Genomic DNA, 23,594 nt, shown 5'->3' with positions numbered 1-23,594 from the left:
TCAATAGCACTAAACTAAAATATCAATCGGTACACATCCAACATCCAATGGCACTAAACTAAAATATCAATCAGCACTCTTGTCCATTTCTTGAAGGAACTTTTTATTGGTGGAGGAAGCCAGAGTATCTGATGAGAACCACTGACCTTCGCGGGAAAACTAACAATCCTAGTCAATCTTTCCAAGGACGTATATGTTAGTTATACGTTCTTGATCTTACCTAGTCAATTAAGATTGACGTCGAAACGCACCTGCCATATGGTGGGTTCAAACCCAAAACCTCAGCATTGACAGGCTAGTGATACAGTAATTGAACTATTTTTTTTATATGATATTTTATTTGAATATGTGCAATAAAAAATTCAACAGACAGTTCACGATGTCACAAACAAACAGTGGGGTGTAGTCAATTTAAATAATATCAATAGCAATTCAAACGTTGAAAAGTTCAAACATGATAATTCTTTTAAATATAAACTAGTCAAGAATTACTACAATATTTATGTATGGTTATCAGTTACTTTAATAACAGGAATGTCTGATATAAAATATTTTTCATAAAACATGTTCTTTTCTGATTTCAAGATAATAATAGTGAGAGATGTATTTTTCCAACAAAGTTTTGAAATAATTTACTAAATTGACTGTTACATATAGACCACTCGGACACCGATGCCATTTTCTGTTGAGTGAAAGTTTTTATTGCAAGTGTTTTTAAAATAAGTCAAAATTTTATCACGATATTTCTGTAGTAATAACATCAAATTCTAGGAAAATGAAGATTCTTTCCATTTTCAGTTTTGACATTTTCAACCCAAAAACGTAAAAGATTGCTAATTTTGTGAAAACTGAAGTCAGGTCGCTGAAAACGAGGACTAAGACTTGGATGTTCAGTTTCTATATCAATTTTTTTTTAAATAACAAATATGAAATTGACTTATATCAGACTTACGATTTTTGACTTTTCTTGTTCAAATATATTGAAAATTGTGTATTATCTACAAACGATTTGGTGTCAGAAAATAACACATTATTTCGTATGAAGAATTTGAAGAAAAATATGCTATCAATAAGTTGAGTTTTGTGGTATTATTAGTGCAATTTCAAAAAGATGGAGAAGTATGATAGAAGGTAGTTCTAAGTTGGACAATACTGAAAATAAAATGGTAGATAAAGTTAAAGAAGAACCAAAATCCTTTAATTTTTTAATACTTATTTTTGGAAGATAATAAAATATTGGCTTTATCTTTGCAGATTGAAGATTAAATTTATACTATTTACTCAATGCCTTTTGTTATAACCAGAGATTCGTCTTTACAAAATTTCCATTCAAAGATTGTTCATCGAATTCTACTATATAATTCCTTTTTATTTAAATGCAAATTAAAAGAAACTGAACTAAGTACTTTTTGTTCAGAAATCAGAGAAAGCATTTTTCACATTTTTTGGGAGTGTAATGTACAAAATTTCTGGCTATTTATTTTAGACTGGATTAGAAATTATGACATTTCCTTGCCTTTTAGAGCAAAAGAAAGTTATTTTTCGGTGTGTCTGAGTTTTGTGTTAACAGTAAAACAGTAAATAATATTTTGTCGATATTTAAAATTATATATTCAAATGTAGATGTAAGAACATATTACCCACAAAATATGATGGAATAGAATATTTAAAATATTGGATAGGTATAGACAAATACTCTTTTTTTTTCATAACCGCTGTTTAAAAAGTAAAATTAGATCAGAAGTGGCAATTGTTAGAAGTAGCATTTAGTTAACAAAATCAATTGTAATACATTTTCTGATATCCTTATTACTTGACCAATCTTACAAGGGTGACTTAATTTTTCGAATTTTTGTCTAATACCGTATTATGTTATTTAAATGTTTCATTTTGAAAAATAAAAAAAAATGCAAAAAAGTATTAATGTTAAGGATGTTCATCTGTCATGTTTTGGAATTTTTGTCAGATTTTCGGGATCCTCTGGTTTTTATCCATTTGAATGCCTTAAAATATTTTGCCTACTAACCCCCGTTTTTCTTTTTATAAATCTTTAACATGTTTAATTATAAGCCATCTGTAAAAATCTTTGTTACTTTTTAATAATTTTTGAGAACTTAAACTTGTCAATGATAAAGCTATGAAAAATCAAGAGAGAACATTTTCCCGCCAAAATTTCAATGGCTAATATCTCGAAAAGAAGCACACGGACCTATATTTTTTTCTCTCTTTTGGTTCCTTTATTAATCCCCTATCAATATATACTAGTGTTATGAAAAGGTTGTTATTTTGAAACGGAGTAGCGAACTTCCTTAAGAATGTATCAAACTTTTAGTTATCAATCATTTATATCAGAAGATATAACCAAGAAACAAAATGTCAACTGACAGATAATGGTGACAAACAACAATAATGAGGATGCTTTAGTACAAATGTAGTAATACAATATGACTGTAATAATATGAAATAAATTAAACATCAATTGAAGTAGTCCACAATAATTATTGATAAGAATAAAATCATTCGGAAAATTTCTATTTACATTTATAAAAACCCATTCACTATCGGTTATCACATGTTTCAAGTTAAGGAGTATATATATAAATATATATATATATATGTAGGACTCTACAATGCGATGGGGACGCTAAAATGCGATGGTCACGCTTAAGTGCGTTGGCCTACGCTAAAGTGCGATGGTCTGTGCTCTTCATTTGAACACGCTAAAGTGCGTTTTTCCGAAAAAGTATCGACGTTAGCAACGTTAAACAGCATAATGACGAGAATGTTAGTCCATGCTGGAAGAGGTTAACTTAATTTGTAAAATTGTAAAAAGAAATTAATCAAAACAGCTGCGGTGCCAAAAAAAAGTCTTATTTTTTACTTTCTAATTGAATAATTCTATAAAAAAATTTAAATATGGTTTGTTTTTTCTGTTAAATAATGAATATACGTCAACTAGACAGAAAATAACGAACAGATATGTAGTAACATCATATGATTGCCAATAAGACAACTCTCTATCCAAGACCTAATGTCATTAATGTATGCAACTTTAGGTTATAGTATGACATTTAACGCGGAGCATTGGCTTACACCACATAGTATTCTAATAAAACCAAAGGGCCTCAAAACAACCAGTGTAAAACACTTCAAACGAGTAAAAATAACAACCTAATTTAAATACAAAACAATAAACGAACAGCAAATATGAAATATACCAACAAACGACTACATGTACCACTAAATTCTGGATATACTAACAGAGACATATAATACAATATAATTGTATTATATGTCTCTGATACTAACTACTGCAATGTAACCATTACACTTTTTGGACAACTATGATCGTACTTTAAATAAATATAAGAAGATGTAGTATGAACTATCCATCCAAACCCAAATGTCCTTTTATGTATGCAACTAATAATCATACGGCCTTCAACGTAAAGCCTTGACCCATGCCGCATATAACAAGTTATATAGGGTTATACAATGACCAGTGTAAAACAATTCAAAAGAGAAAGACTACGACTTGATGTATAAATAAAACAATAAACGAAAAAGTAATAGGGACTCAGCAGCAAACGAAACCCATTGCCTGAACCACATTTCCGTTACACCATCAGACTTTAGCGTGTCATACCATCGCACTTTAACGTGTTTTCAGATCGCACTTAAAAACAAACAACCATCGCACTTTAGCGTCTGACACCATCGCACTTTAGCGTAGACCATCAGACTTTAGCGTGACCATCGCACTTTGGAGTACCATCGCACTTTAGAGTCCTACATATATATATATATACAAAACAACAAACAGAGAAGATCACCTGCGTTCAATCAAAGAATGATTTACTGTTAACTTGAGTACACCCTCTACAATATAAGCCCCTTTTTGTTCTTAAATGTGAAGCTGCTGTTTCAAATAGGACTTGAATAAGAATCATCATTTTATGACAAAAGACATTACTTTATACAACAATTCGTAAGGGTAAGGTTCAGCGGAACCCTGTGTCTCGCTTGCGATTGCTGCTGCCAGTGTAAAAGTTTAATGTTGACTTAAACAATGAGTCCATTTATCAGTAAAATACAAAATTTAAAAAACAATTCAACCCTTTTCTTTAGATGCTATTTCATGGTCTTGAAGATTAGCTTCTGTCCAAAATTCATAACAACCAATGAAGGTGTACAAATTTATCATGTTAAAGAATGTATAATCCAAGACTGTCTGTAAATGTTAACTGTAAAAATCATACATCAGAAAAATACTGAAAATGGAAAAAAAATAATTTCAAAAGTTTGCTTTAGACATTATCTCTTAATCATAAGAAAGCTTCTGCCAAAGTTTCATAAAATTTTATGAAGGTTTGACAAAGTTATTGATGTCTAACAAACTCTAACCCCTGAATGTATCTGATTTTAAATGTGAGTCCATTTATCAGTAAAATACAGGAAAATTATAATAAATATTTTCAAATTTTTGCTCTGAATACTGTATTTTGATCATATTAAACTAAGCTTCTGCCCAAATTTCATAAAATTCCACGAAGGTTTGACAAGGTTATTGATAACTGTAAAACTTTAGGTTGGTTCCCTCCGTAAAATATTCAGTAGGCTTATCAATAAGTGCCAGGTACCAGTCTAGTAAAAAACTTAAACCAAAGACTGTATCTTTTTAACTGCAAAACAAAAGTCTATTTGTTAACTTTAAAAAAACCTCCAAGACTTTTAAACAGTAAAAAAATGAAGTCCATTTATCAGTAAAATACATAATAAAATGTTCCGCTGGGCGCAGCTTGATACGACTGCAGAGGTCGAACCCTGAACAGTTGGGGCAAGTATGGACACAACATTCAAGCTTGATACAGCACTGAATTTGGATTGTGATTAAATATTTGACACAGCATAGGTTTCTGACACAGAATGAATGTGGTCTAAGAACTTAAAATTTTTTAATTTACCTATTCAAACCATATCATTATTATTTGCTTTTATATATAAATCAGAAATAACCAATTTAAAATGGAAAATTTTAAAGAAAAAAAATGGAAAAAAAGGAAAAAAAAAATCCCCCCAAATTTTTTGAACCCCCTTATGATTCATCACCCCACACTCAATCCCAGCCTTCCCTTTGTGGTATGGTACCTTGCAGTTCAATTTCAGAGAGATCCATACACTTGAACACAAGTTATTGTCTGGAAAATAGAAAAATGCTTGTTTTTGGCCTCTTTTTGCCCCCAAATTCCTAAACGTTTTGGGCATTTACCCCCAAACTCAATTGCAGCTTTCCCTTTGTGATATGGAACCTTGTAGTACAATTTCATAAAGATCCATACACTTACACACAAGTTATTGTCCTGAAACTAGAAAAATGCTTGTTTTTTGCCCCTTTTTTGCCCCTAATTCCTAAAATTTTGAGGCAATTACCCCCAAAATCAATCCAAGCCTTTCCTTTGTGGTATGGTACCTTGCAGTACAATTTCAGAGAGATCCATACACTTGAACACAAGTTATTGTCTGGAAACTAGAAAAATGCTTATTTTTGGCCACTTTATGGCCCCTTATTCCTAAACGTTTTTGGCAATTACCCCCAAACTACAATTTCAGAAAGATCCATACACTTACACACAAGTTATTGTCATGAAACAAGAAAAATGCTTGTTTTTTGCCCCTTTTTTTTGTCCCTAATCATAAAATTTTGAGGCAATTGCCCCTAAAATCAATCCCAGCATTTCCTTTGTGATATGGAACCTTGTGGTACAATTTCAGAGAGATCCATACACTAGCACACAAGTTATTGTCTGGAAGTTACAAAAATGCTTTTTTTTGGCCCCTAATTCCTTAACTGTTGGTACCATAACCCCCAAAATCAATCCCAACCTTCCTTTTGTGGTATTGAACCTTATGGTAAAATTTCATAAAGATCCATTCAATTAAACTATAAAGTTATTGTGCGAAAACCAAAGTGTCTTTCGGACGACGACAACACCAACGTCATACCAATATACGACCGCAAAAATTTTTTGCAGTTGTATAAAAATAAATTGGCAGCTAATCACCTCAAGACAATACAACATTTCTTTATAACAAAACCATTGTAAGGGAGGTAACTCTTAATGCTAAAAAAAACACAAACAAATGATGTTGATCACAAATAAACAATTTTGAATATGAAAATTTATTACCACTGAACCCTTTGATATACACTATTATTATATTATATATACTTCCATCACAGTATTTGATGTTTCTAGAAAGAGCTAAAAAATAATTCATACTAGAACTAGCTGACAACTTTACATAATTTAAAAGCAATGTAAGGGAGGTAATTCAAATATAACATTGTAATTATTATCTTTTAAATTATTTAATGTTTATTAAATCAAACAAAACAAATTTTATAGCCTTCAGGCCAAAATTTGGACCAATTAGAAAATGGGTCCAACAACCAAATAAACAGTTAGATTCAGCATATGAAAAAAATTGTAATACTAATAGCATGAAAAATTGTAATACTTATAGCAAAAAGTCCCAACATAAAGAATAAAAGCTTTCTCAAAATCAAAATCCCAAAATATTGTTTTCTTCTATATACTGTAAAATATCATGAATCCATTGAATGCTATCCCTTATATAATGCTATCCCTTATATAATGCTTAATGGTCCAATATCTATTTCATAGAGATCCAAAGACCAATACTTAAGTAATTGTCCATTAACCAGGAAACCCTTGTTTTTCCCCCTTTTTTGCCCCTAATTCCTAAACAATTTGAGCCATAACCCCTCAAAGCCAATCCTAACCATCCCTTTGTGGTATGGAAACTTATGGTATAATTTCAGAGAGATCCATACAATGTTCAACAAGTTATTGTCTGGAAATTAGAAAAATGCTTATTTGGGCCCCTTTTTGGCCCCTAATTCCTAAACTGTTGGGACCATAACCCCCAATATCAATCCCAACCTTTCTTTTGTGGTTTCAAACCTTGTGTTAAAATTTCATAGATTTCTATTCACCTATACTAAAGTTATTGTCCGGAAATCAAATGTTTTCGGACAAAGCTGACGCCGCCGACGACTTGATACCAATATACGACCACAAATTTTTTTGCGGTCGTATAAAAAGGAGTTTGATCCCTTTCAAAGTTCTGTTTATAAGTACAATTTATGTTAAGCTTCACTATAACTGTTAATAATTAAAGATGCTTAGGATTTTGATTTATTTTTTTAATGATTATTCACATTGTCCTTAAAACAATGGTCCATATCACAGGCCATACTGGATACCAATCATGGAACAGCAATGTTTATTTAAAACAACTAAAACGTGCAACTAGCTCAAATTAAATTTTGAAGATATTTAAACAATGTTATGGTACTGTATAATGTTCATATGTCTAAGACAAAAGTAATAACTTATATTCATGAAACCTTCACGTTCTATTTTACTTTAGAACATAATGCTTTTATTCACCTGTTCAGTTTCAGTCAGCAATTTTTCAGTTTCCTTTGATTAACAAAATATTAATTTATACACTCTTTGTAAAAGGGAAAGGTTCATACTTAAAATCATCTCTTTTGACAGACTCATAGAATATTTATCAATTTCCCCTATCATATTTATGTCTATGTTTTATGAAGAAACTTGTTCTATCATCCATCCATGCATGCAAATATTTCATCTCTTATTCCTTCTAAAGCACTTATACAGTTATGAAACATTAACATGATAACATAAGACTGTATTATTTCTCATAGAAGACTTTGAATGTTAAGGTCTGATTTTTACTTGCATATGTTGTGACAAGTTTTCTTTGCTTTGAATTATATGACATGGAATGAAATTTTAGTTTTTTTTGGTCCTCTGTTGTAACAGTTTTATACTGTTTACCATCAGATGACACATGTTGTACTGATCCATCCTCACACCCCACATACAGACTGCCATCTTGTAGTGTAGTCATCCTATAGGGTGGTGATGGCAATGTTAGGGTGTGATGTCTGTCATCAGTATAACTGTACCTGTACAGCTTGTTGTTGTTATAGTTGTTACCACAGTAGAATATTCTGTCACCAGAACAATGTAACCTGTAAGGACTACAGTCAGTCTTTATTGTCTGTACCACCTCTCCTGTCTGATGATCTATGATCTGTAGTCTGTCGTAACCACCTACAACTAACTTGTTGTTTATAGTTGTAATGCAACTCACCCAACACATTCCAGGTAGTGATATTGATTTAAGTTTGAGTTTATTGTTTATGTCATACATCTCTATACAGATACTACTATACAGTACAACAGCTACTGTAGAGTTGTTGACTGCTGTAACACACAATGGGAAACTCTGTACAGGTATACTGTCTGCCTGTGATCCATCTGTATTACAGATCAGTAGTCTGCTCTGGTTATGTAAACATATCACTATTCTACCATCATCCATCATCATCATATCTGATACATATCCTACCAAGCCATCACTAACTATTGATGTAAGGTTTATCTCATGATGTAGTGTGAAGATAGAATTTCCTAGTTTATAGGGTTTATTTGAGTTTTCCTTTTCTGAAACAGAATAATTCACTATTTAATTATTGTTCAAATTAAGCAAATTTAATAATAATTAAAAAGAAATAACAAATGCTATGAATATATCTAACAGTTCTTTCATTGGCAATCATACCACATCTCCATATTTTTATACTAAGTCCTGAAAAAATTTGTTATTTTAATATATATATTAAAATGATATACAACAAAACTATTAGTAATGTTATGTGTTTAAAATCTGTTGTCATAAATCCTTACTTCATTCAAGTAGATTTTAGTGGTTTAATGTTGCATATCTAAAAATGTCTGTAATTTGGGTATAGTATAATTCTCATTAAATGCTACGTACTTTTTTTCTTTTTTTTTTTACAGTACTCATAATGTAAACTGTTCTGTACATGTAAGGAATGTTTTTTTTCTCTTTTTTTAAGGGGAGTGTGAGGTCCCACTCATAATTTGTGTAAATTGTAATTTTAATAGCTACAATTGCTAAGGGCTGTCCCATTAAAACATACATTAGAGCCTGACAAGGCACTTTAAAATTGCAAATATGGACGGGTGTGATGTCAGGTACAGTGAAAATATTAGTGAGTTTTTTCATATGCCTCTATGGGTGGTTACCCCATTTTGTAAGTGCCTTCTCTGAGAACATCATATGTTTAAATGGAACAGCATTTATCTTATCTCTTAAAGCTGAATAATTATTAAATGGGACATTTTTGGGATAGTATGCTTTTATTACACTAAAAGTAAATCTAACATTTCAGTCAGTTGTTTTAGATGTACATTTATTATTTGGATGAATGATCTTGAGGTAACAATCCCAAGCTATATAGTTTCTATTGAAATTGTATAGAATGTATGGTCACAATTATCTCAGCAACAAAGTTATTATTGCTCATAACAGTAATGTAATAAGTATCAAATTTAGCAGCAGTGGTATGATTGCAAATGAGACAGCTATCCTCTGTATGTCATTGTACAGCCTTATAAAAATAAGTGGAACCCATTCTGTATAGGCAGCCATAAAAGACCCCTACATGACAAAATATGAACCAATTCAAAAGAATAAACAAACGGCCTGATAAATAAAACAATGAAACAAAACAGACAGAAACCAAAAACCAAACCACTGAATAACAAAGGCTACAACAATTATTGGCTGAGGTATTGTTGAACTTAATTTTAGACATAATTAATATTTGAGGATTTGTCAATTATTGCTTGGTTAAGGTGTCAGACCACCAATTAAAAATCCCTATCTGTTCAACCAAATTTTGCAATTTTCACAGCTTTCTAAATATTTTACCTTAAGTTTAACTTCATAGAAACCAGGTATATCCTGAATTGTACATGTATCAGCTTTCTACATGCCAATTTTCAACATACCTTTAAAGACTTCTAAGAAAAAAAACTGACCTTTGAACAGAGGTACTCCAAAAATAACCCCTGGTTTTCTGGAAATCCTTAATTTTTAATGCAAACTCATAGACAAGTGAATTTTGGCTCAAAATGGTCTAAATATATTTCTCTTTCACCAAAAGTTTCATATCGGCAAATTTGTTGGATAGTTTAAGTAAACAATGACATCAAAAGCACTATTTTGTGTCAGAGTAGGGCTACTTTTACATACGTTCTAAATTGGAGGGAGTAATTGGTGGTCTGACACCTAAAGGTTAATGGGGATAAATATACCAGGTTACATGCTTAGAAGATACATGAAGTAATCTTAATTATTCTTTAAAAGAGTAAACTCATGTAGATAGACAGAAATTAATATCTGCAAATTTTGTATGGAAATTAAGATTATCCACAAAGTGAAATCACTTCATCTGTTTGAAAGATAATTGGACAAAATACAGAACGGCTTACCTTGATTATTTATCATCTCCTTGCATCTCTGGCATATCATATTTTGTAGCAAATCCTACAAACAGAGAAAATCATGAATTAAAGGAAAGAACATCATTGTGTTTCTAAAATTCAAGCAATAAGTTTTTCAAAATTTTTAAAATAAATAGTTTAGGTTTTGTTCTGTTTCCTGAAATGAAATAATTTGTTGTGTTGTCCAGATCAGAAGTACCTGTTTTTGTACTACCAAACGTCTGGGAACCAGACATGCTCTTATATGTAGTTTAATGAATGTTGAATTTTTCAGCACAAGTCAGTATAAGGTATAGTTTTGACATGAAACGACTGTCAATTTAGCTGAACTAATAAGACAAAGTAGTCATTAATGCTTGAAATTACAGATTTTTACATAGAAAGCAATGGGGCTATGCATTAGTAAATTTATTCCTATTACTGAAAGGCATGTGAAATTTAGATTTTAGAAATCATAACCATTAAAATGAAAATTGGTCACATTTGGTGTTAGTTACCATGTTACATTAATTTTTTATAAATAAGAAGCTGCTGAACCAACGCCTTTGTGGTGAAGTGAAGGTAGAGTCACTAAAGAGGATACCCGATGGTATGCAGGGTTGTCAATAAAAATAAATAAATAAAATACCGCTGGATTGACAACAACACTTTAGTGAACTGCAAGTTTTATTGTGTCGACTAGTTTCGCCGATTAGATCGGTGTCTTCAGGACAAATTATATAGAAATTACAATCCCTGAGGTATAAAAAAATGGTATCTAAATTTTAACGTCATAATGTGTTTACTCCATTGTCTTTGTTGTTCCTGGTTACCAATGTATGAATGAAATGAAAAAATTACAAACGTATGTACATAAAGGTAGTAAATTAAAAAACATGTGTAACATGAATGTAAGTACAATGTCAGTGTACAGTTTGTATAAAGTTTCTTCCTAATTTGGACAACACTTTAGGGCCCTAAAGTGTTGTCCAAATTAGGAAGAAATGGATAATGGTTTCATTTCATTCATATATTGGTAATTAGGAACAACAAAGACAATGTAGTAAACACATTATGACGTTAAAATTTAGATACCACTTTTTATACTTCAGGGATTGTAATTTCTATATAATTTGTCCTGAAGACGCCGATCTAATCGGCGAAACTAGTCAACACAATAAAACTTGCAGTTCATTAAAGTGTTGTTGTCAATCCAGCGGTATTTTATTAATTTTTTATGTAACAATTTTGTTGACTATGTTTGGTGTCAAATTACAGCACTCAAATTGCTACAATAGAGTATTTCAGCCTTTTTTAGTCATTTAACATGCATACAGTTAAGACTTTACCTGAAGTTTAATTTTTGCGTCATTTAAGACTGATACCCCGTTCACACTATGCCCATTTAAACCGGGTTCGACCCGAATGAGTTAATCCGGGTTAAATTTAGGTAGTGTGAACACCTAAACCCGGGGCAAACCCGGATTAAAATTTCCCCTCATTTGAGGTGGAGTTAATGTGGGGCGAACCAGGGTTAACTACCTCTCTTCTATATGTGAACGCAAAGTGAAGTTAATGTGAGGTTATTGCTATAGTGACGTTTGCTTGAATAGGTCTTCAATGTGACGTAACAATTACGTGACGTCACATATCGAATGACGTCATAATTTGATAGACGTCCAGTTACCGTATTTACTGGGTCACAAATTATATAACCCATATTAAATTAGCGGCAGCAAGAGGGATATAAGTGTATTTATCTATGTTGAAAAACCTGCATAATGACAAACGATGAATCCTATAAGATTTCTGTGGCTTTTATGTGGGCTAAATATTGGTGCAGTTTGGATAAAGTGACGTAAAAAACAGAAAGCTGTTGATGTAGAACTCATCCGAAGCGGTCAGGAGTACGGTAAAAAAAATCAGAATTCAAAATAATGCATCTGTGATGAAATAGAAAATGTAAATATGTACAGTGGACAGTGGACAGATGCAGGTTACAATTTGGTGCTTACTTTTCTACTTCTGTTGAGAGGGAAAATCCCAAACTTGTTTAAATTTTTATTAAGTGTGAACTGGGGTAATTAATTCGGATTAATTATCCCGGGTTCGACCCGGAGCAGATTTCATAGTGTGAACACGGTATAAGACATAAACATAACAAAAATAATAGCGACGATAATACCTAAATAACTTTTACAAACAACCTCATTTTTTGAGTTGATGACCAAGTGATACCTAAATGTGGGTTTTACATTTAGATTATCCTGTTTGAAATTAGTACATCCAGTATTACTACATGCTCAAATATTTTAAGCAACTGGAATATGGTAAATCAAGAAAAGTGCTTTGGACGCATGAAATGTATATGTGTTACATGTCGGGGTGAAAAAACAGTCTGATTAAATTGAACATGTTGTGACCAAGCTTTGTTTTGATCTCTCAGTTTTACATTTAATTGGTAAGACCTTACTCGAATATATGTGAAATTTTTGTTATTGCAGATACTGTTATAAAAGTAAAAGATAATGTTGCCTTTCTACAACATAGGGAGACCATAGAATAGAGCCTGGCTTTTACACATTGAGAAATATTTAGTTTGTTTTCCAAATATTTAATGAAATTATGTTTATATCATAAATATGTTTTTTTCTGTGTTCTAGATCACTTTAAGTATAAGACGATTGCGACATGGTCGCCAAATCCTGCATGGTGGTATACATAACAAAGTGCCACGTGTCATAAGTTGTAAGTAATAATTGAATAAATAACAAATTTCTTGTGTAATATCTGCACCTTCATCTTTTCTTATGACAGAAGTTGTGAAGCAGACATTCATATTTTAAATAGTTTTATATTTCCTAGAGCCACAACACTCGTGAGATTTTTTGCATCCTTATAAAATAATATGACATCATTCATTCATTAAATCATTTTTTCCCATGAGGTTCACATATCCAAAAGTCAATACTTCTATTTGTAACTGACTTACAAGGAAGGGGAGTGGAGTAAATATTTTAGTTAAACATGAGACAAAAATATTTCCATGCCCCTGCCTTATAAATCAGTTACAAATTCTATGTGATACTGTAAATGTTTTGTCAATAACATTTTCATGAAGTTTTCTTGTGGCCATTGAAAAAGTCTTCAGATTGTTTTTTTACTGAAGGTTCTGCACTTATTTTAAAATATTCCTCGAAAACAAAATGGACGGGGGATTAATTCAGGGTGGATTAAGCCAAACATATTTGACAAACAAGGTTATTGCAAAGAGGTTGAACTTCAAACTGAATTTGCTCTCTACAATACAAATACATAAATTTTGGCTGACAACATATCTTTTTAATCTATTTTGTGAATAATTAATATATGAACATCCAACTTAGTGTTTTATTGACTATTAACCGTATTGCAAAAGTAAGCTGGACCTAATGCTCTACCAACCCAAAGCTCTGAGTTAGTTCCCCTGCAAAATAATATGATCAAAGCTGGGCCGCAGAATGTCAAATCATAAGTACCCCCAACAATTGGCATGCGATCCAGCCTGGTCATATAACAACTGTTCTGACTTGTAACTTTGTAGAGCCTTATTGTAAAATACATGAATAATTTGTGTAAAAGTAAGAAAGTATTAAGTGAATGCTTTAAAAAAAAAGATATTCTTGTAATTTCTGAAAATACTATCATCAAGCAAAATAGTGCGGTGTTCTTTTAATTATTTCAAACGTTGGATTCAGGAAAAATGTATGATGATCATTTCCCCGTCTCACGATGATCATAAATTTGTCAGCATCAAACATCCATCTGCAGCCAATGCTAATGAGAAGAAATGACAGGTCATGGAAAAAATAATTTAGCTTTTTTTCTGGGAAGACACATGTTGAAATGAAAAACATTGAAATAAACGACTGTTGAACCCGTGTTGTTCAACCAAGGAAGCCATTAATAAACTCAGCTTGTACAAAGATTTTACTGTATTTGTACAAATTTAAACGGTACAATTGCACAAAACGAGATGTAGAAAACATTTTTTATAATAAGCTCCATGACTGTGAATTTTTCACTGTCATTCGCTGGTAAATTGATTTACATAAAAATGTTTTATTACCAATTTCAAAGCTATCTTTTTTCTGATGTTATATTTACCAATATACTTACAATGTTTGATTCTTAAAACAATTTAATTCAGAAATACAATGATTATATACTAATGATTATAATTAGTTTGCAATCTTATATTTTGAAAACATACCTCTATTTTAGCAATTAAAGCATCATTGCTGATACCCATTGTAGCCAGTATTTGAGCATTGCTGTTCACTGTAGTCAGGATTCTTGTTGTAGATGTATCTACATTCTCTACTTTGTTCCCAATCTAAAATTAACACACAAAAAATATTTGATTAAACTTAGTCAGCATACCTGAAAGCTGTCCATAGAAGAAACTTTTGATATTGAAGACCTTTTACACAATGTCCTAGTGATCTCAATCTGTACATTAAAATAATACCAGTAATAGGATGATTAAAAACAAATGCATTGTAACATGGGACTCTGTGAACACTGAAGCAGTTGATTTAATCCACTAAGATAATATCTTAAATCAGACTCCTAAAAGAATCATGTTTTAATGGTTATATTTAGACCCAAAAATGAAACCATGAAGATCTTTCTCTTTCAGCAATGTATTTTAGAAATATTTTTCAATTTTTTAAACTGGTAACTTTGTAGTTTATTTATCTGATAACATCACATATATAAGTAAAGCGCTGGTGAGGATATGAACACTATACCTTTTCTAACAGGCCATAAATATCCAGTAAAGATGTAAAATATTTGTTACACAGTGGTTCATCAAGTGCTCTGTTCTGTATCCTTGCAAAGTCATCTTGTTTACTGGGATCCAGTTTTAGTACAAGGGTTTGAAGGTCTCCAATCAGTGTGGTGTACTCTGCCTGTGTTATGGTGCCATTAGCATTGTGGCTTAAGTAGTTGTTCTTAAATTCTCGTAATTTAGAAACATAAAACCTTTCATTGACAGATAAAGTACAACAGTTCAGTAATATCAGACTTGCCAAGGTGATGTCAAGCTCATCCAGTGTGACAGGTTTGGCTGTAAACTTGCAGAAACAGTGATGATTTGGTGGTCCAGTGTACAGCAGGTCCCATTGGCTGTGGTTCAGAGGAAGTGGACCATGATTTACACAGTTGGTACTGTCCACACAACACTGGGTATTTTTATGGCGGAGATGAAACAGGATGTGTATGACAGGTTTACTGTTGATGAAATCCTGTAGACATCCTAACCCTTTACTTTTGTAGTCATTCTCTAGCCTCTGTCTGAAAGCTGGTGTAACTATCTCTACTATAACAGAACCAACAATAAAGTAACGTCTTCGGTCATCTCTATCCATCCTACAGAAACATGAGAAAATAATAAGGAAAATACTATAGACCTTTTGGTTTCTTTTCCTAGTGTAATAATCTTCAGGTTATAGAACCATAAATAACCAACATTTATGACCCTCTTGGTCTATGCTATGATCTATATGATACACAAAGTAAATCAAACCATAGGAGTTTGAAATCTTTGCAATAATGGTGTATAAATATGTCAAACTCGACTATCACAGTAGAGCTTCTCTCAAAGAGAGAATCCCTTCTGACACCTTTTTGACTGAGAATTTTAAACTTTATTATCCTAGACATGAAGAATTCATGGCTTTGCTCTTAAATCACGGTCGTGAGTGTGCCATGTGGAAATTGGATTTGTCTCCCTCCGGCAACTAGTATTAGATCCACATGACTTACATTTACAAGGTTATGAATGGAGGGGACAAATTTTTATTGACAACCGTCTTATTGTTGGTATGCGCTCTTCACCACAGGCCTGTCAATGAACAACGAATGCTGTTTCCTATATGATATGGAAATCTAACATCTTACATCTAACAATCTAACAATTAACTATGTTGATGATTTTTGTGATGTTAGTGACAATCTGAACGCTGAACATGACTATAATTTTGTTTTAGAATTGTTTCAGAGGTTAGGATTAGACGTCAGCAAAGAAAAGTGTTTGCTGCCAACAAAAGTTTTGACATTTCTCGGCAAGGAGTATAACTCAATTGACATGACAGTTCAAATTCCAGAGACTAAATTGCAAGAGACTTATGAGTTGTTACAAAGATTTGCCTGGAAAAAAACATTGCATTAAATGTCAGTTACAAGAAGTTATTGGCAAGTTAGCATTTATTTCCGAATGTGTCCAAAGCGGAAGACTTTTTATTTCACGCATGTTACAGACATTACAAAAATACCATTTCAATCATTATCGTGTTCATATCACAGATGAATTTAGACAAGACATTAGGTGGTGGTTATCATTTTTACATGACTATAATGGAATTAGTATAATTCCTGGTGTAGATTGGTCTTCACCAGACGCAATTATTTCCTTTGACGCTTGTCTCAAGGGTATTGGTTGTGTCAACTTTATGACATTTGAATATTTTTATTCGGACATACCGGAGTCTTTGTGGGACATGCACATATCTGTGCTTGAAATGTATGCGATTTATATAGCAATTCAATTTTGGACATCTTAGGTATCTCCAATAAACGGGTACAGCTGTTTTGTGACGATCAAGCATGTGTTGAAATTTTAAATGGGGGATCAGGACGTAATCAGGAAATGTTGAATTTGACACGTCAAATATGGTACTTGTGTGCGACAAGTAATGTTCAATTGCGTGTGAGTTATATAGCATCTGTTGAAAATAGGTTATCAGATTTGCTATCCTGTTGGAATCTTTCGGAGAAGAGCAGATCACAGTTTTTCATAGAATCTAAGATGTACAATTCAGATTTTGTCGAGTAAGAAGTGTTTAGTCACATGTTTAATGATATCATTAATATCTAAGTGTTCATACATGATACATTTATACTATTTTAGTGATAAATTGGTGATAAGAGTAACTATGATAATGAATATGACATTGTTGTTTATCTAATTACTGTTGTGTTGTGACTTCCAGGTCTTAAGTCCAGAAGAGCAGTTTTACAGAAAGAGGTCAAGCTTGCTAAGGGTGCAGCCTATAGACCTGGTACTTATTCTAATCTGAAGAGTCAACTCAATGCATACCATATTTTTTGTGTGTTTTATAAATTTCGACCATTTCCTTGTATTAAGGATACCTTGTGTGCTTACGCATGTTTTTTTATCAGAGTTGACGCAGTTTTCCTTCTGTAAAGAATTATATTTCTGGCATTAAGACCTGGAGTCAACTGTTTGGTTTTACTGTGGAACCTTTTTTATCTACAGATTTGAAATTAACTTTAAGGGGATTGAGCCATAAGAATCAGCACGTGGCTGTGTCAAAATTGCCATTGTTACCGACACATTTAATTGATATTGTTAGGTTGTTGAATATTTATGATTATGTCGATGCTTGTTTATGGTGTTTTCTAACGTTTGCTTTTTTTGGTTTGCTTAGGGCGTCAAATCTGGTCAGCAGAAGATCTGCTTCTTTTAATTCCCGTGAACAATTGATCAGAAAGAATGTTGTTGTTAGTGATAGGGGTATCCTTCTTTTATTCAAATGGTCAAAGACTAGACAAGATCATGATTTCACACATCAGGTTTCTCTATGTTGCTCAGTCGAGCCATTAATATGCCCTGTTCAAGCTTACAAACATCTTGTGACTTTAATACCTGGTGATAAGTATGCTCCCGTGTTTGCCTTATCTGTCAATGGAAAATTATTGCCTTTATCTAGATCCGTTTTGTTGGTAGGTTCAGAGAGTTAAATTGTTCTTGTTGGTTTAGACCCTTCAGTTTATTCTTTTCATTCCTTGAGGCACGGAGGGGCTACGTTAGCCACCAAGGCTGGAATTCCCGAGATTTTATTTAAACATGATGGAGATTGGCGATCTGACTGTTTTCAGACTTACATTAAACAAGCCAGTGTTGATATGTATCAAGTTTCCTCAGCCATGAATTATTTGATTGGTAGTCAGTTTCAGGGTATGTGTGTCGGTGTATTTTTATATTTTTATATTTTTGATTTTTTTTGTATTTTGTATTTGTGTTTTTTTTTTTTTTTTCTCCCCCTCGGTTTGGCAACTTCTTTTTGGGTTCAGGTGCTTCATATTGACACTTTGTTCATTGTAGCTTATTGATACCATGTTTAATATAACTATGTATGATTGCATTATTATACTAAAGTACCTTTCGCCAAACACTATTATAGTTGTCAATTGCGTACAATGGGAGGTAACTCTCATTGTACCTAATTGATAATGCCTTGTACAAGATTGCTTCTCCTTGTTACTTCATCCGGGTTTTAATTAACATGTGGTTTTAAGCAAGAGAGCATGTTCCAGCCACTTTTTATTATGTACTTAATTTTTTTTTCCTTGTTGTTGATTTTTTTCTAATTACTTTTATTATTACCCACATTGGGGTTCAGAACTTCAGGTGCTTCATATTGACACTTTGTTCATTGTAGCTTATTGATACCATGTTTGGTATAACTATATATATGATTGCATTATTATAATAAAGCACCTCTCGCCAAACACTATTATAGTTGTCAATTCTCTGCAAGAGAAAAAATAGATTTTAGAAAGTGAAATTCTGCATCGGTGGATTAAACAATGACATAGAAAATGATTTGTAATGATGTATTGAGGTTTGATGGTCATAAATTGCCTCAACCAATATGATTTTTTCTTTTTATTACCAAATGCTATGGTTCTTATTTATTGCATTCATTGTGCTTTGTTAAGTATACATTTCTAATATTCATTTCTTATTGTAATGTGTATCTAGCATGTTGTTCTGTAAAAGTTCTATATTAAATATATATATATATATTAGGTCTGGGGACACAGTTATGGTCCTTTGATTACAAATAGAGTCCCTAGTGTGGACAGTGTATAACTTGCAAATTTTTTTCATACGCCTTACAAATTTATTTCTATATATTTTATGCATAAAATAGTAAGTAGGGGGATGAAATAATATTTAAAAAAAATTGGGGCATGAATTTTCAGGTAAAGTAGTGATTTGGTCCAGTTTGAAAAGGTCAAAAATTAGTATGTCTGAAGCTGTCAAACTGAATTACAGACCCCCTTAACATAAAATTATCCATATTTTGAGTTAGAGCCGATAGACTTTTCTATAATTTTGATATAATTTGTCCCAAAAGTAGTACACTACACTGTAAAAATATTTTTTGGATATCGCAGGTGAGATTGTTTTAATTTGCGTTTTTTGTCTAAAAGAAATGCACTACGAAATAACTGTGTTCTCGGGCCATAGGGTATATCTATTGAGACAATATCATCCAAAAACAACGGATGTAAACAATATAAAGTCAATGCACCTGAATTTCAACTAAATTCGATTCAGGTCTTCTGAATAATGCTTATTTTTATTTTTAATATCAGGTTTTTGTTGGGTTTTTCTCCACATATATTGAGTTTTTGGTGGGTTTTTTTTGTGTGATGAGATCTTTCACTTTTAAGATTTTAAATGAAAGCTAGATTGTTTATTTTTCTATTGTACTTTTATTTTTGAATTTGTTCACACTATTATCTACTTAATTCAATAACCCAATTTTCTTATTTATAAAAAAAAAATGAAATTTATAGACTACTGGTAAGTGTGTTTGCTGTATTATGAAGAGTATCCTTACTTTTACTCTTGGTAGTATAAGTCTGTTTGGGTGTATTGTCATGAAATATAAGTTCCAAGTGGAAGATATATTCTGTAATATAACAGTACATTTTGTTGTATTTGTTCCTGACAGAATAGAGGGTATAGAATATTGTTGTCATGAAATATAAGTTCCTTTATAACATAAGTTCCAAATGGAAGAGATATTCTGTAATATAACAGTATTTATTATTGAGTAAACTCTACAAACTCTACTCACCCGAGTTGGACCAATCAAATTAAGTCCAGGGAGTCCCTTTTAGGGATACATGTCAACTCATACCTTCGGCAACATGTACTTAATATTTTGTTAGCACGATAGTGTTTTATTTATAAGGTTATATTTAAAATTTAATTGTTATAATTATTTTGTAATTGATCTACTGATAGTACATTTTTTTACTGAATTTTGTGGGGTTTTTTTTGTTGTATATATATATATAAAGAATACTTTTAAATCCTTTTGAAATCATAAAGCCTGCTTATGAATAAAACAAAGTCCAAATGTTTTATATATATATTTATTAGATACCATATATATATAAATAACAGATAAGAATAACAATACATTAAGTTATAGAGAAAGTCCAAATAACTGTCTATTATTTCTCAGGAATGGACAGTAATTTGGACTTTCGTTAACTCAAAATACACCTTAAATATGAAGAACAAATCTTTTGATTATAACATATAAGGAATTTTATTTCAATTTGTAATGATTTTCTTTTCATTTTCCACTGTTGTACCCAATAATCTACAGGCTAAGTTTATGATCAAGCTGACAATCTACTCACTTAACAAAGTTAATTTATGAATGTTAGAATTATAATTACTATAAAAAGATCTTGAATAAAGTTCATCCAAATTTATGTTTTAAGTCATTGGATATTCACTTCTTTCTTGTAGTGGGGTTTAAACGATATTCATTTGTGTCTTTCTTGTAGTGTGGTTGAAAGGATATTTATTTGTGTCTTTACTGGTGTTTTTTGGGAGAGAAAAAAAACTAGTATTTATGCATATATAAGTGGATGGATTATGTGTGTTTTTCGTTGATAAATTTTGGATGTAGAAACGTTTTTTGATAATTTTTGTTTTTATAAATATTTATTTCTTATTTAAACAAACCCATTCTATTTTTTATGACTATCATCCACTAATGATCACTGATTTATAGTAAATTGTATGATTATAATTATCTAATATGCATATCTAATATGCATCAAATAAATTGCCGTTCAAACAATTTCGTATAATCAAAAAAATTCTATGGACTAATGATTTAATAGCATTTGATTAGTTTTGATTTATTTGAAACAATTATGATTGCATCTAATTTATATTTTATTTCGTTTATATGTTGCTATATTATCATATAACAACTATAATGTATATAAATATAAATAATTATAAATTATGGGTACGAGTTGGTAAAAATAGGGTACCAGTTGGTTGAGTATGAGTTGCGGAAGGTACGAGTTGTCTTGTATCCCCTTGAATGTATAATCCCTGAGGATTCTGGGTCTTGAGCGATTTTCTGATTTTGGCGCCTCTGAGTCTTTTTGGGATTCTGAGTTTTGAATGATTTTCTGATTTGGCCACAAATCACTTCACACTCAGAATACCAAAAGGTATTATTTTAGGTAATGTCTGATTTTAGGATGGTATAAAGTATAAGATTTATTCCCACCAGAGACATATAATTGTATTATATGTCTCTGTTCCCACTCAGCTGGGACTTAAAATCATAATATCTTAAAAATATATAGTTCACAGAAACTGTTCAATGTCATGTGGTTACCAAATACTTACTAACAACACCAAATATGTTGTTATCGGGCTCAATGTATGAAATAAAAAAGGAAACTAAAAGAGGTCTTTGTAGAATTGGAACAAACGACATTCCTAACTTTCAGTTTCATTTTATCATGAAAGATTTTTTCTGCATGGAAAATCATTGAGCGAGAACTTAATAATAACTGAAACAAGTAATGTACAAACTTTTCTTTGGTAAAACTCTTCTTTCACCAGTATTTCGCAGTTCTTTATAAAGGAGAAACCAAGAAAGGGTAATCCGTAATGTTGATTTAATATTGGAAATACCCTTTACTAATTTTAGATTTGAAATGATCACGTGTTACATAGCGAAACCAGGGAAATTTAAATGGCAATGTTTATATTGATGATTTGCAAAATGACAACATCCAGGTGTATGGTATCATCTGGGACATATGTTAGTATACTTTTCCCAGGTATCATGCAACAGGATTCTCCATAGATCTAAGAGTATTCTGTGAAAGTGTGTGCGAATCAGCTTAATCTTATTTTCTTTATAATAATCTTTATTGCAAAATTACACCCATAAGGGACAAGCAATACAAACAAACAATGATACAATTAAATACAGTTAGATACAATACAATGCAATACAATACAATAGAACATATTTTAAGAGTTCAATTATCAAATTTAGGGAAAACACAAACATAAGCTTGTCTGACCTGGCCCTCAGTTCTAAAGACTGCTTAATGAAGACTCCAATATGACAAACAAGATCGCAAGGGGTGGGGTTAAGAATGTGTTTTAGTTTATTAAATGCATCAAGATGTTGAAATAATGGTACATAGTATTTTAGATAAGCAAAAAAATTTAAACGCAACCGGAGAGCATGGTTCAACATACAAAATCATCTTTGTCTCCACCGGAATTCGAACCCTGGACCTCTGTGTTACAAGTCAGCGCCTATACTGACTGAGCAAAAGAAGTACTTCCTTAGCTCAACCGCTTACGGCTGACTAAGTATCTACAACATTTACTACACACTATGTTAATGTCATAATACAAAAAGAAAGGACTCCACATTTTTTACATACTATGTTAATGTCATAATACAAAAAGAAAGGACTCCACATTTTTTACATAATCTTTGTGCTCTTGGAATGTTTCTATGTCTTCCCAATTCAATGCCTAGGGAATGATCACTATTAAAGTCTAAATTTTGAGAGTAACTGCCTATGTATAAAATTATTGCAATTTAAATATTCCTCAGACTGACAATAGACAACTTTCGAGTTCTTTGCATTTCCGTCAAAAAGTTTGGTTTTAGTGAACATCATTTGTGCGTTTAAGGGCGTCGTCACTTTCGTTCCTATGTTGAGGGATTGGTTAAAAAAATAATAATGCTATATTGCACGAATTATTCGGCAAATTAAATTCTTATAATTGATATTCAGCACTGCTATCATTAGGGAAATGTGATTAAGTACTTACGGAAAAAATATTATTTCTAGTGTATCCTGCATAATGACGATCACAAAGACACTTGATGAACTTTAATAGAGCAGGGATACAAGCGATCCCCCCTATCTGGTAAATGACGTCACAAAGGCGCACAAAATTGACGAACTTTTCCGGTGAAGGACATAACTCGAAAGTGGTCTATTAGTTTTTAATTTCCCATAAAG

The 23,594-nt window shown here is 31.8% G+C and overlaps 1 protein-coding gene across 1 annotated transcript; it reads right to left on the bottom strand.

The window, feature by feature from the left end:
* Nucleotides 1-4,182: 4,182 nt before the first annotated feature.
* Nucleotides 4,183-22,221, bottom strand: LOC127736701 (uncharacterized). The gene is made up of 5 exons (XM_052247284.1): nt 22,132-22,221; nt 15,206-15,827; nt 14,665-14,787; nt 10,422-10,476; nt 4,183-8,564 (listed from the first exon to the last, which is right to left on the bottom strand). The coding sequence occupies exons 2-5, from the start codon at nt 15,824-15,826 to the stop codon at nt 7,747-7,749; spliced, it is 1,617 nt and encodes a 538-aa protein (XP_052103244.1). The 5' UTR covers nt 15,827; nt 22,132-22,221; the 3' UTR covers nt 4,183-7,746.
* Nucleotides 22,222-23,594: the final 1,373 nt, after the last annotated feature.

Source organism: Mytilus californianus, unplaced genomic scaffold, assembly GCF_021869535.1.
Source record: "Mytilus californianus isolate M0D057914Y unplaced genomic scaffold, xbMytCali1.0.p SCAF_35, whole genome shotgun sequence".
Classification (NCBI taxonomy): Eukaryota; Metazoa; Mollusca; class Bivalvia; order Mytilida; family Mytilidae; genus Mytilus; species Mytilus californianus.
The sequence above is the reverse complement of the archived record's forward strand: the minus strand, read 5'-3'. Positions and strand labels throughout refer to the sequence as shown.

Coding starts and splice junctions, on each gene's coding strand:
- LOC127736701 (XM_052247284.1), bottom strand. CDS start 15,826: ATGGATAGAGATGACCGAAGACGTTACTTTATTGTTGGTTCTGTTATA. Junction 14,788..15,205: donor TTTATGGCCTGTTAGAAAAG/GTATAGTGTTCA, acceptor TGTTAATTTTAG/ATTGGGAACAAAGTAGAGAA. Junction 10,477..14,664: donor CTTTAATTGCTAAAATAGAG/GTATGTTTTCAA, acceptor CTCTGTTTGTAG/GATTTGCTACAAAATATGAT.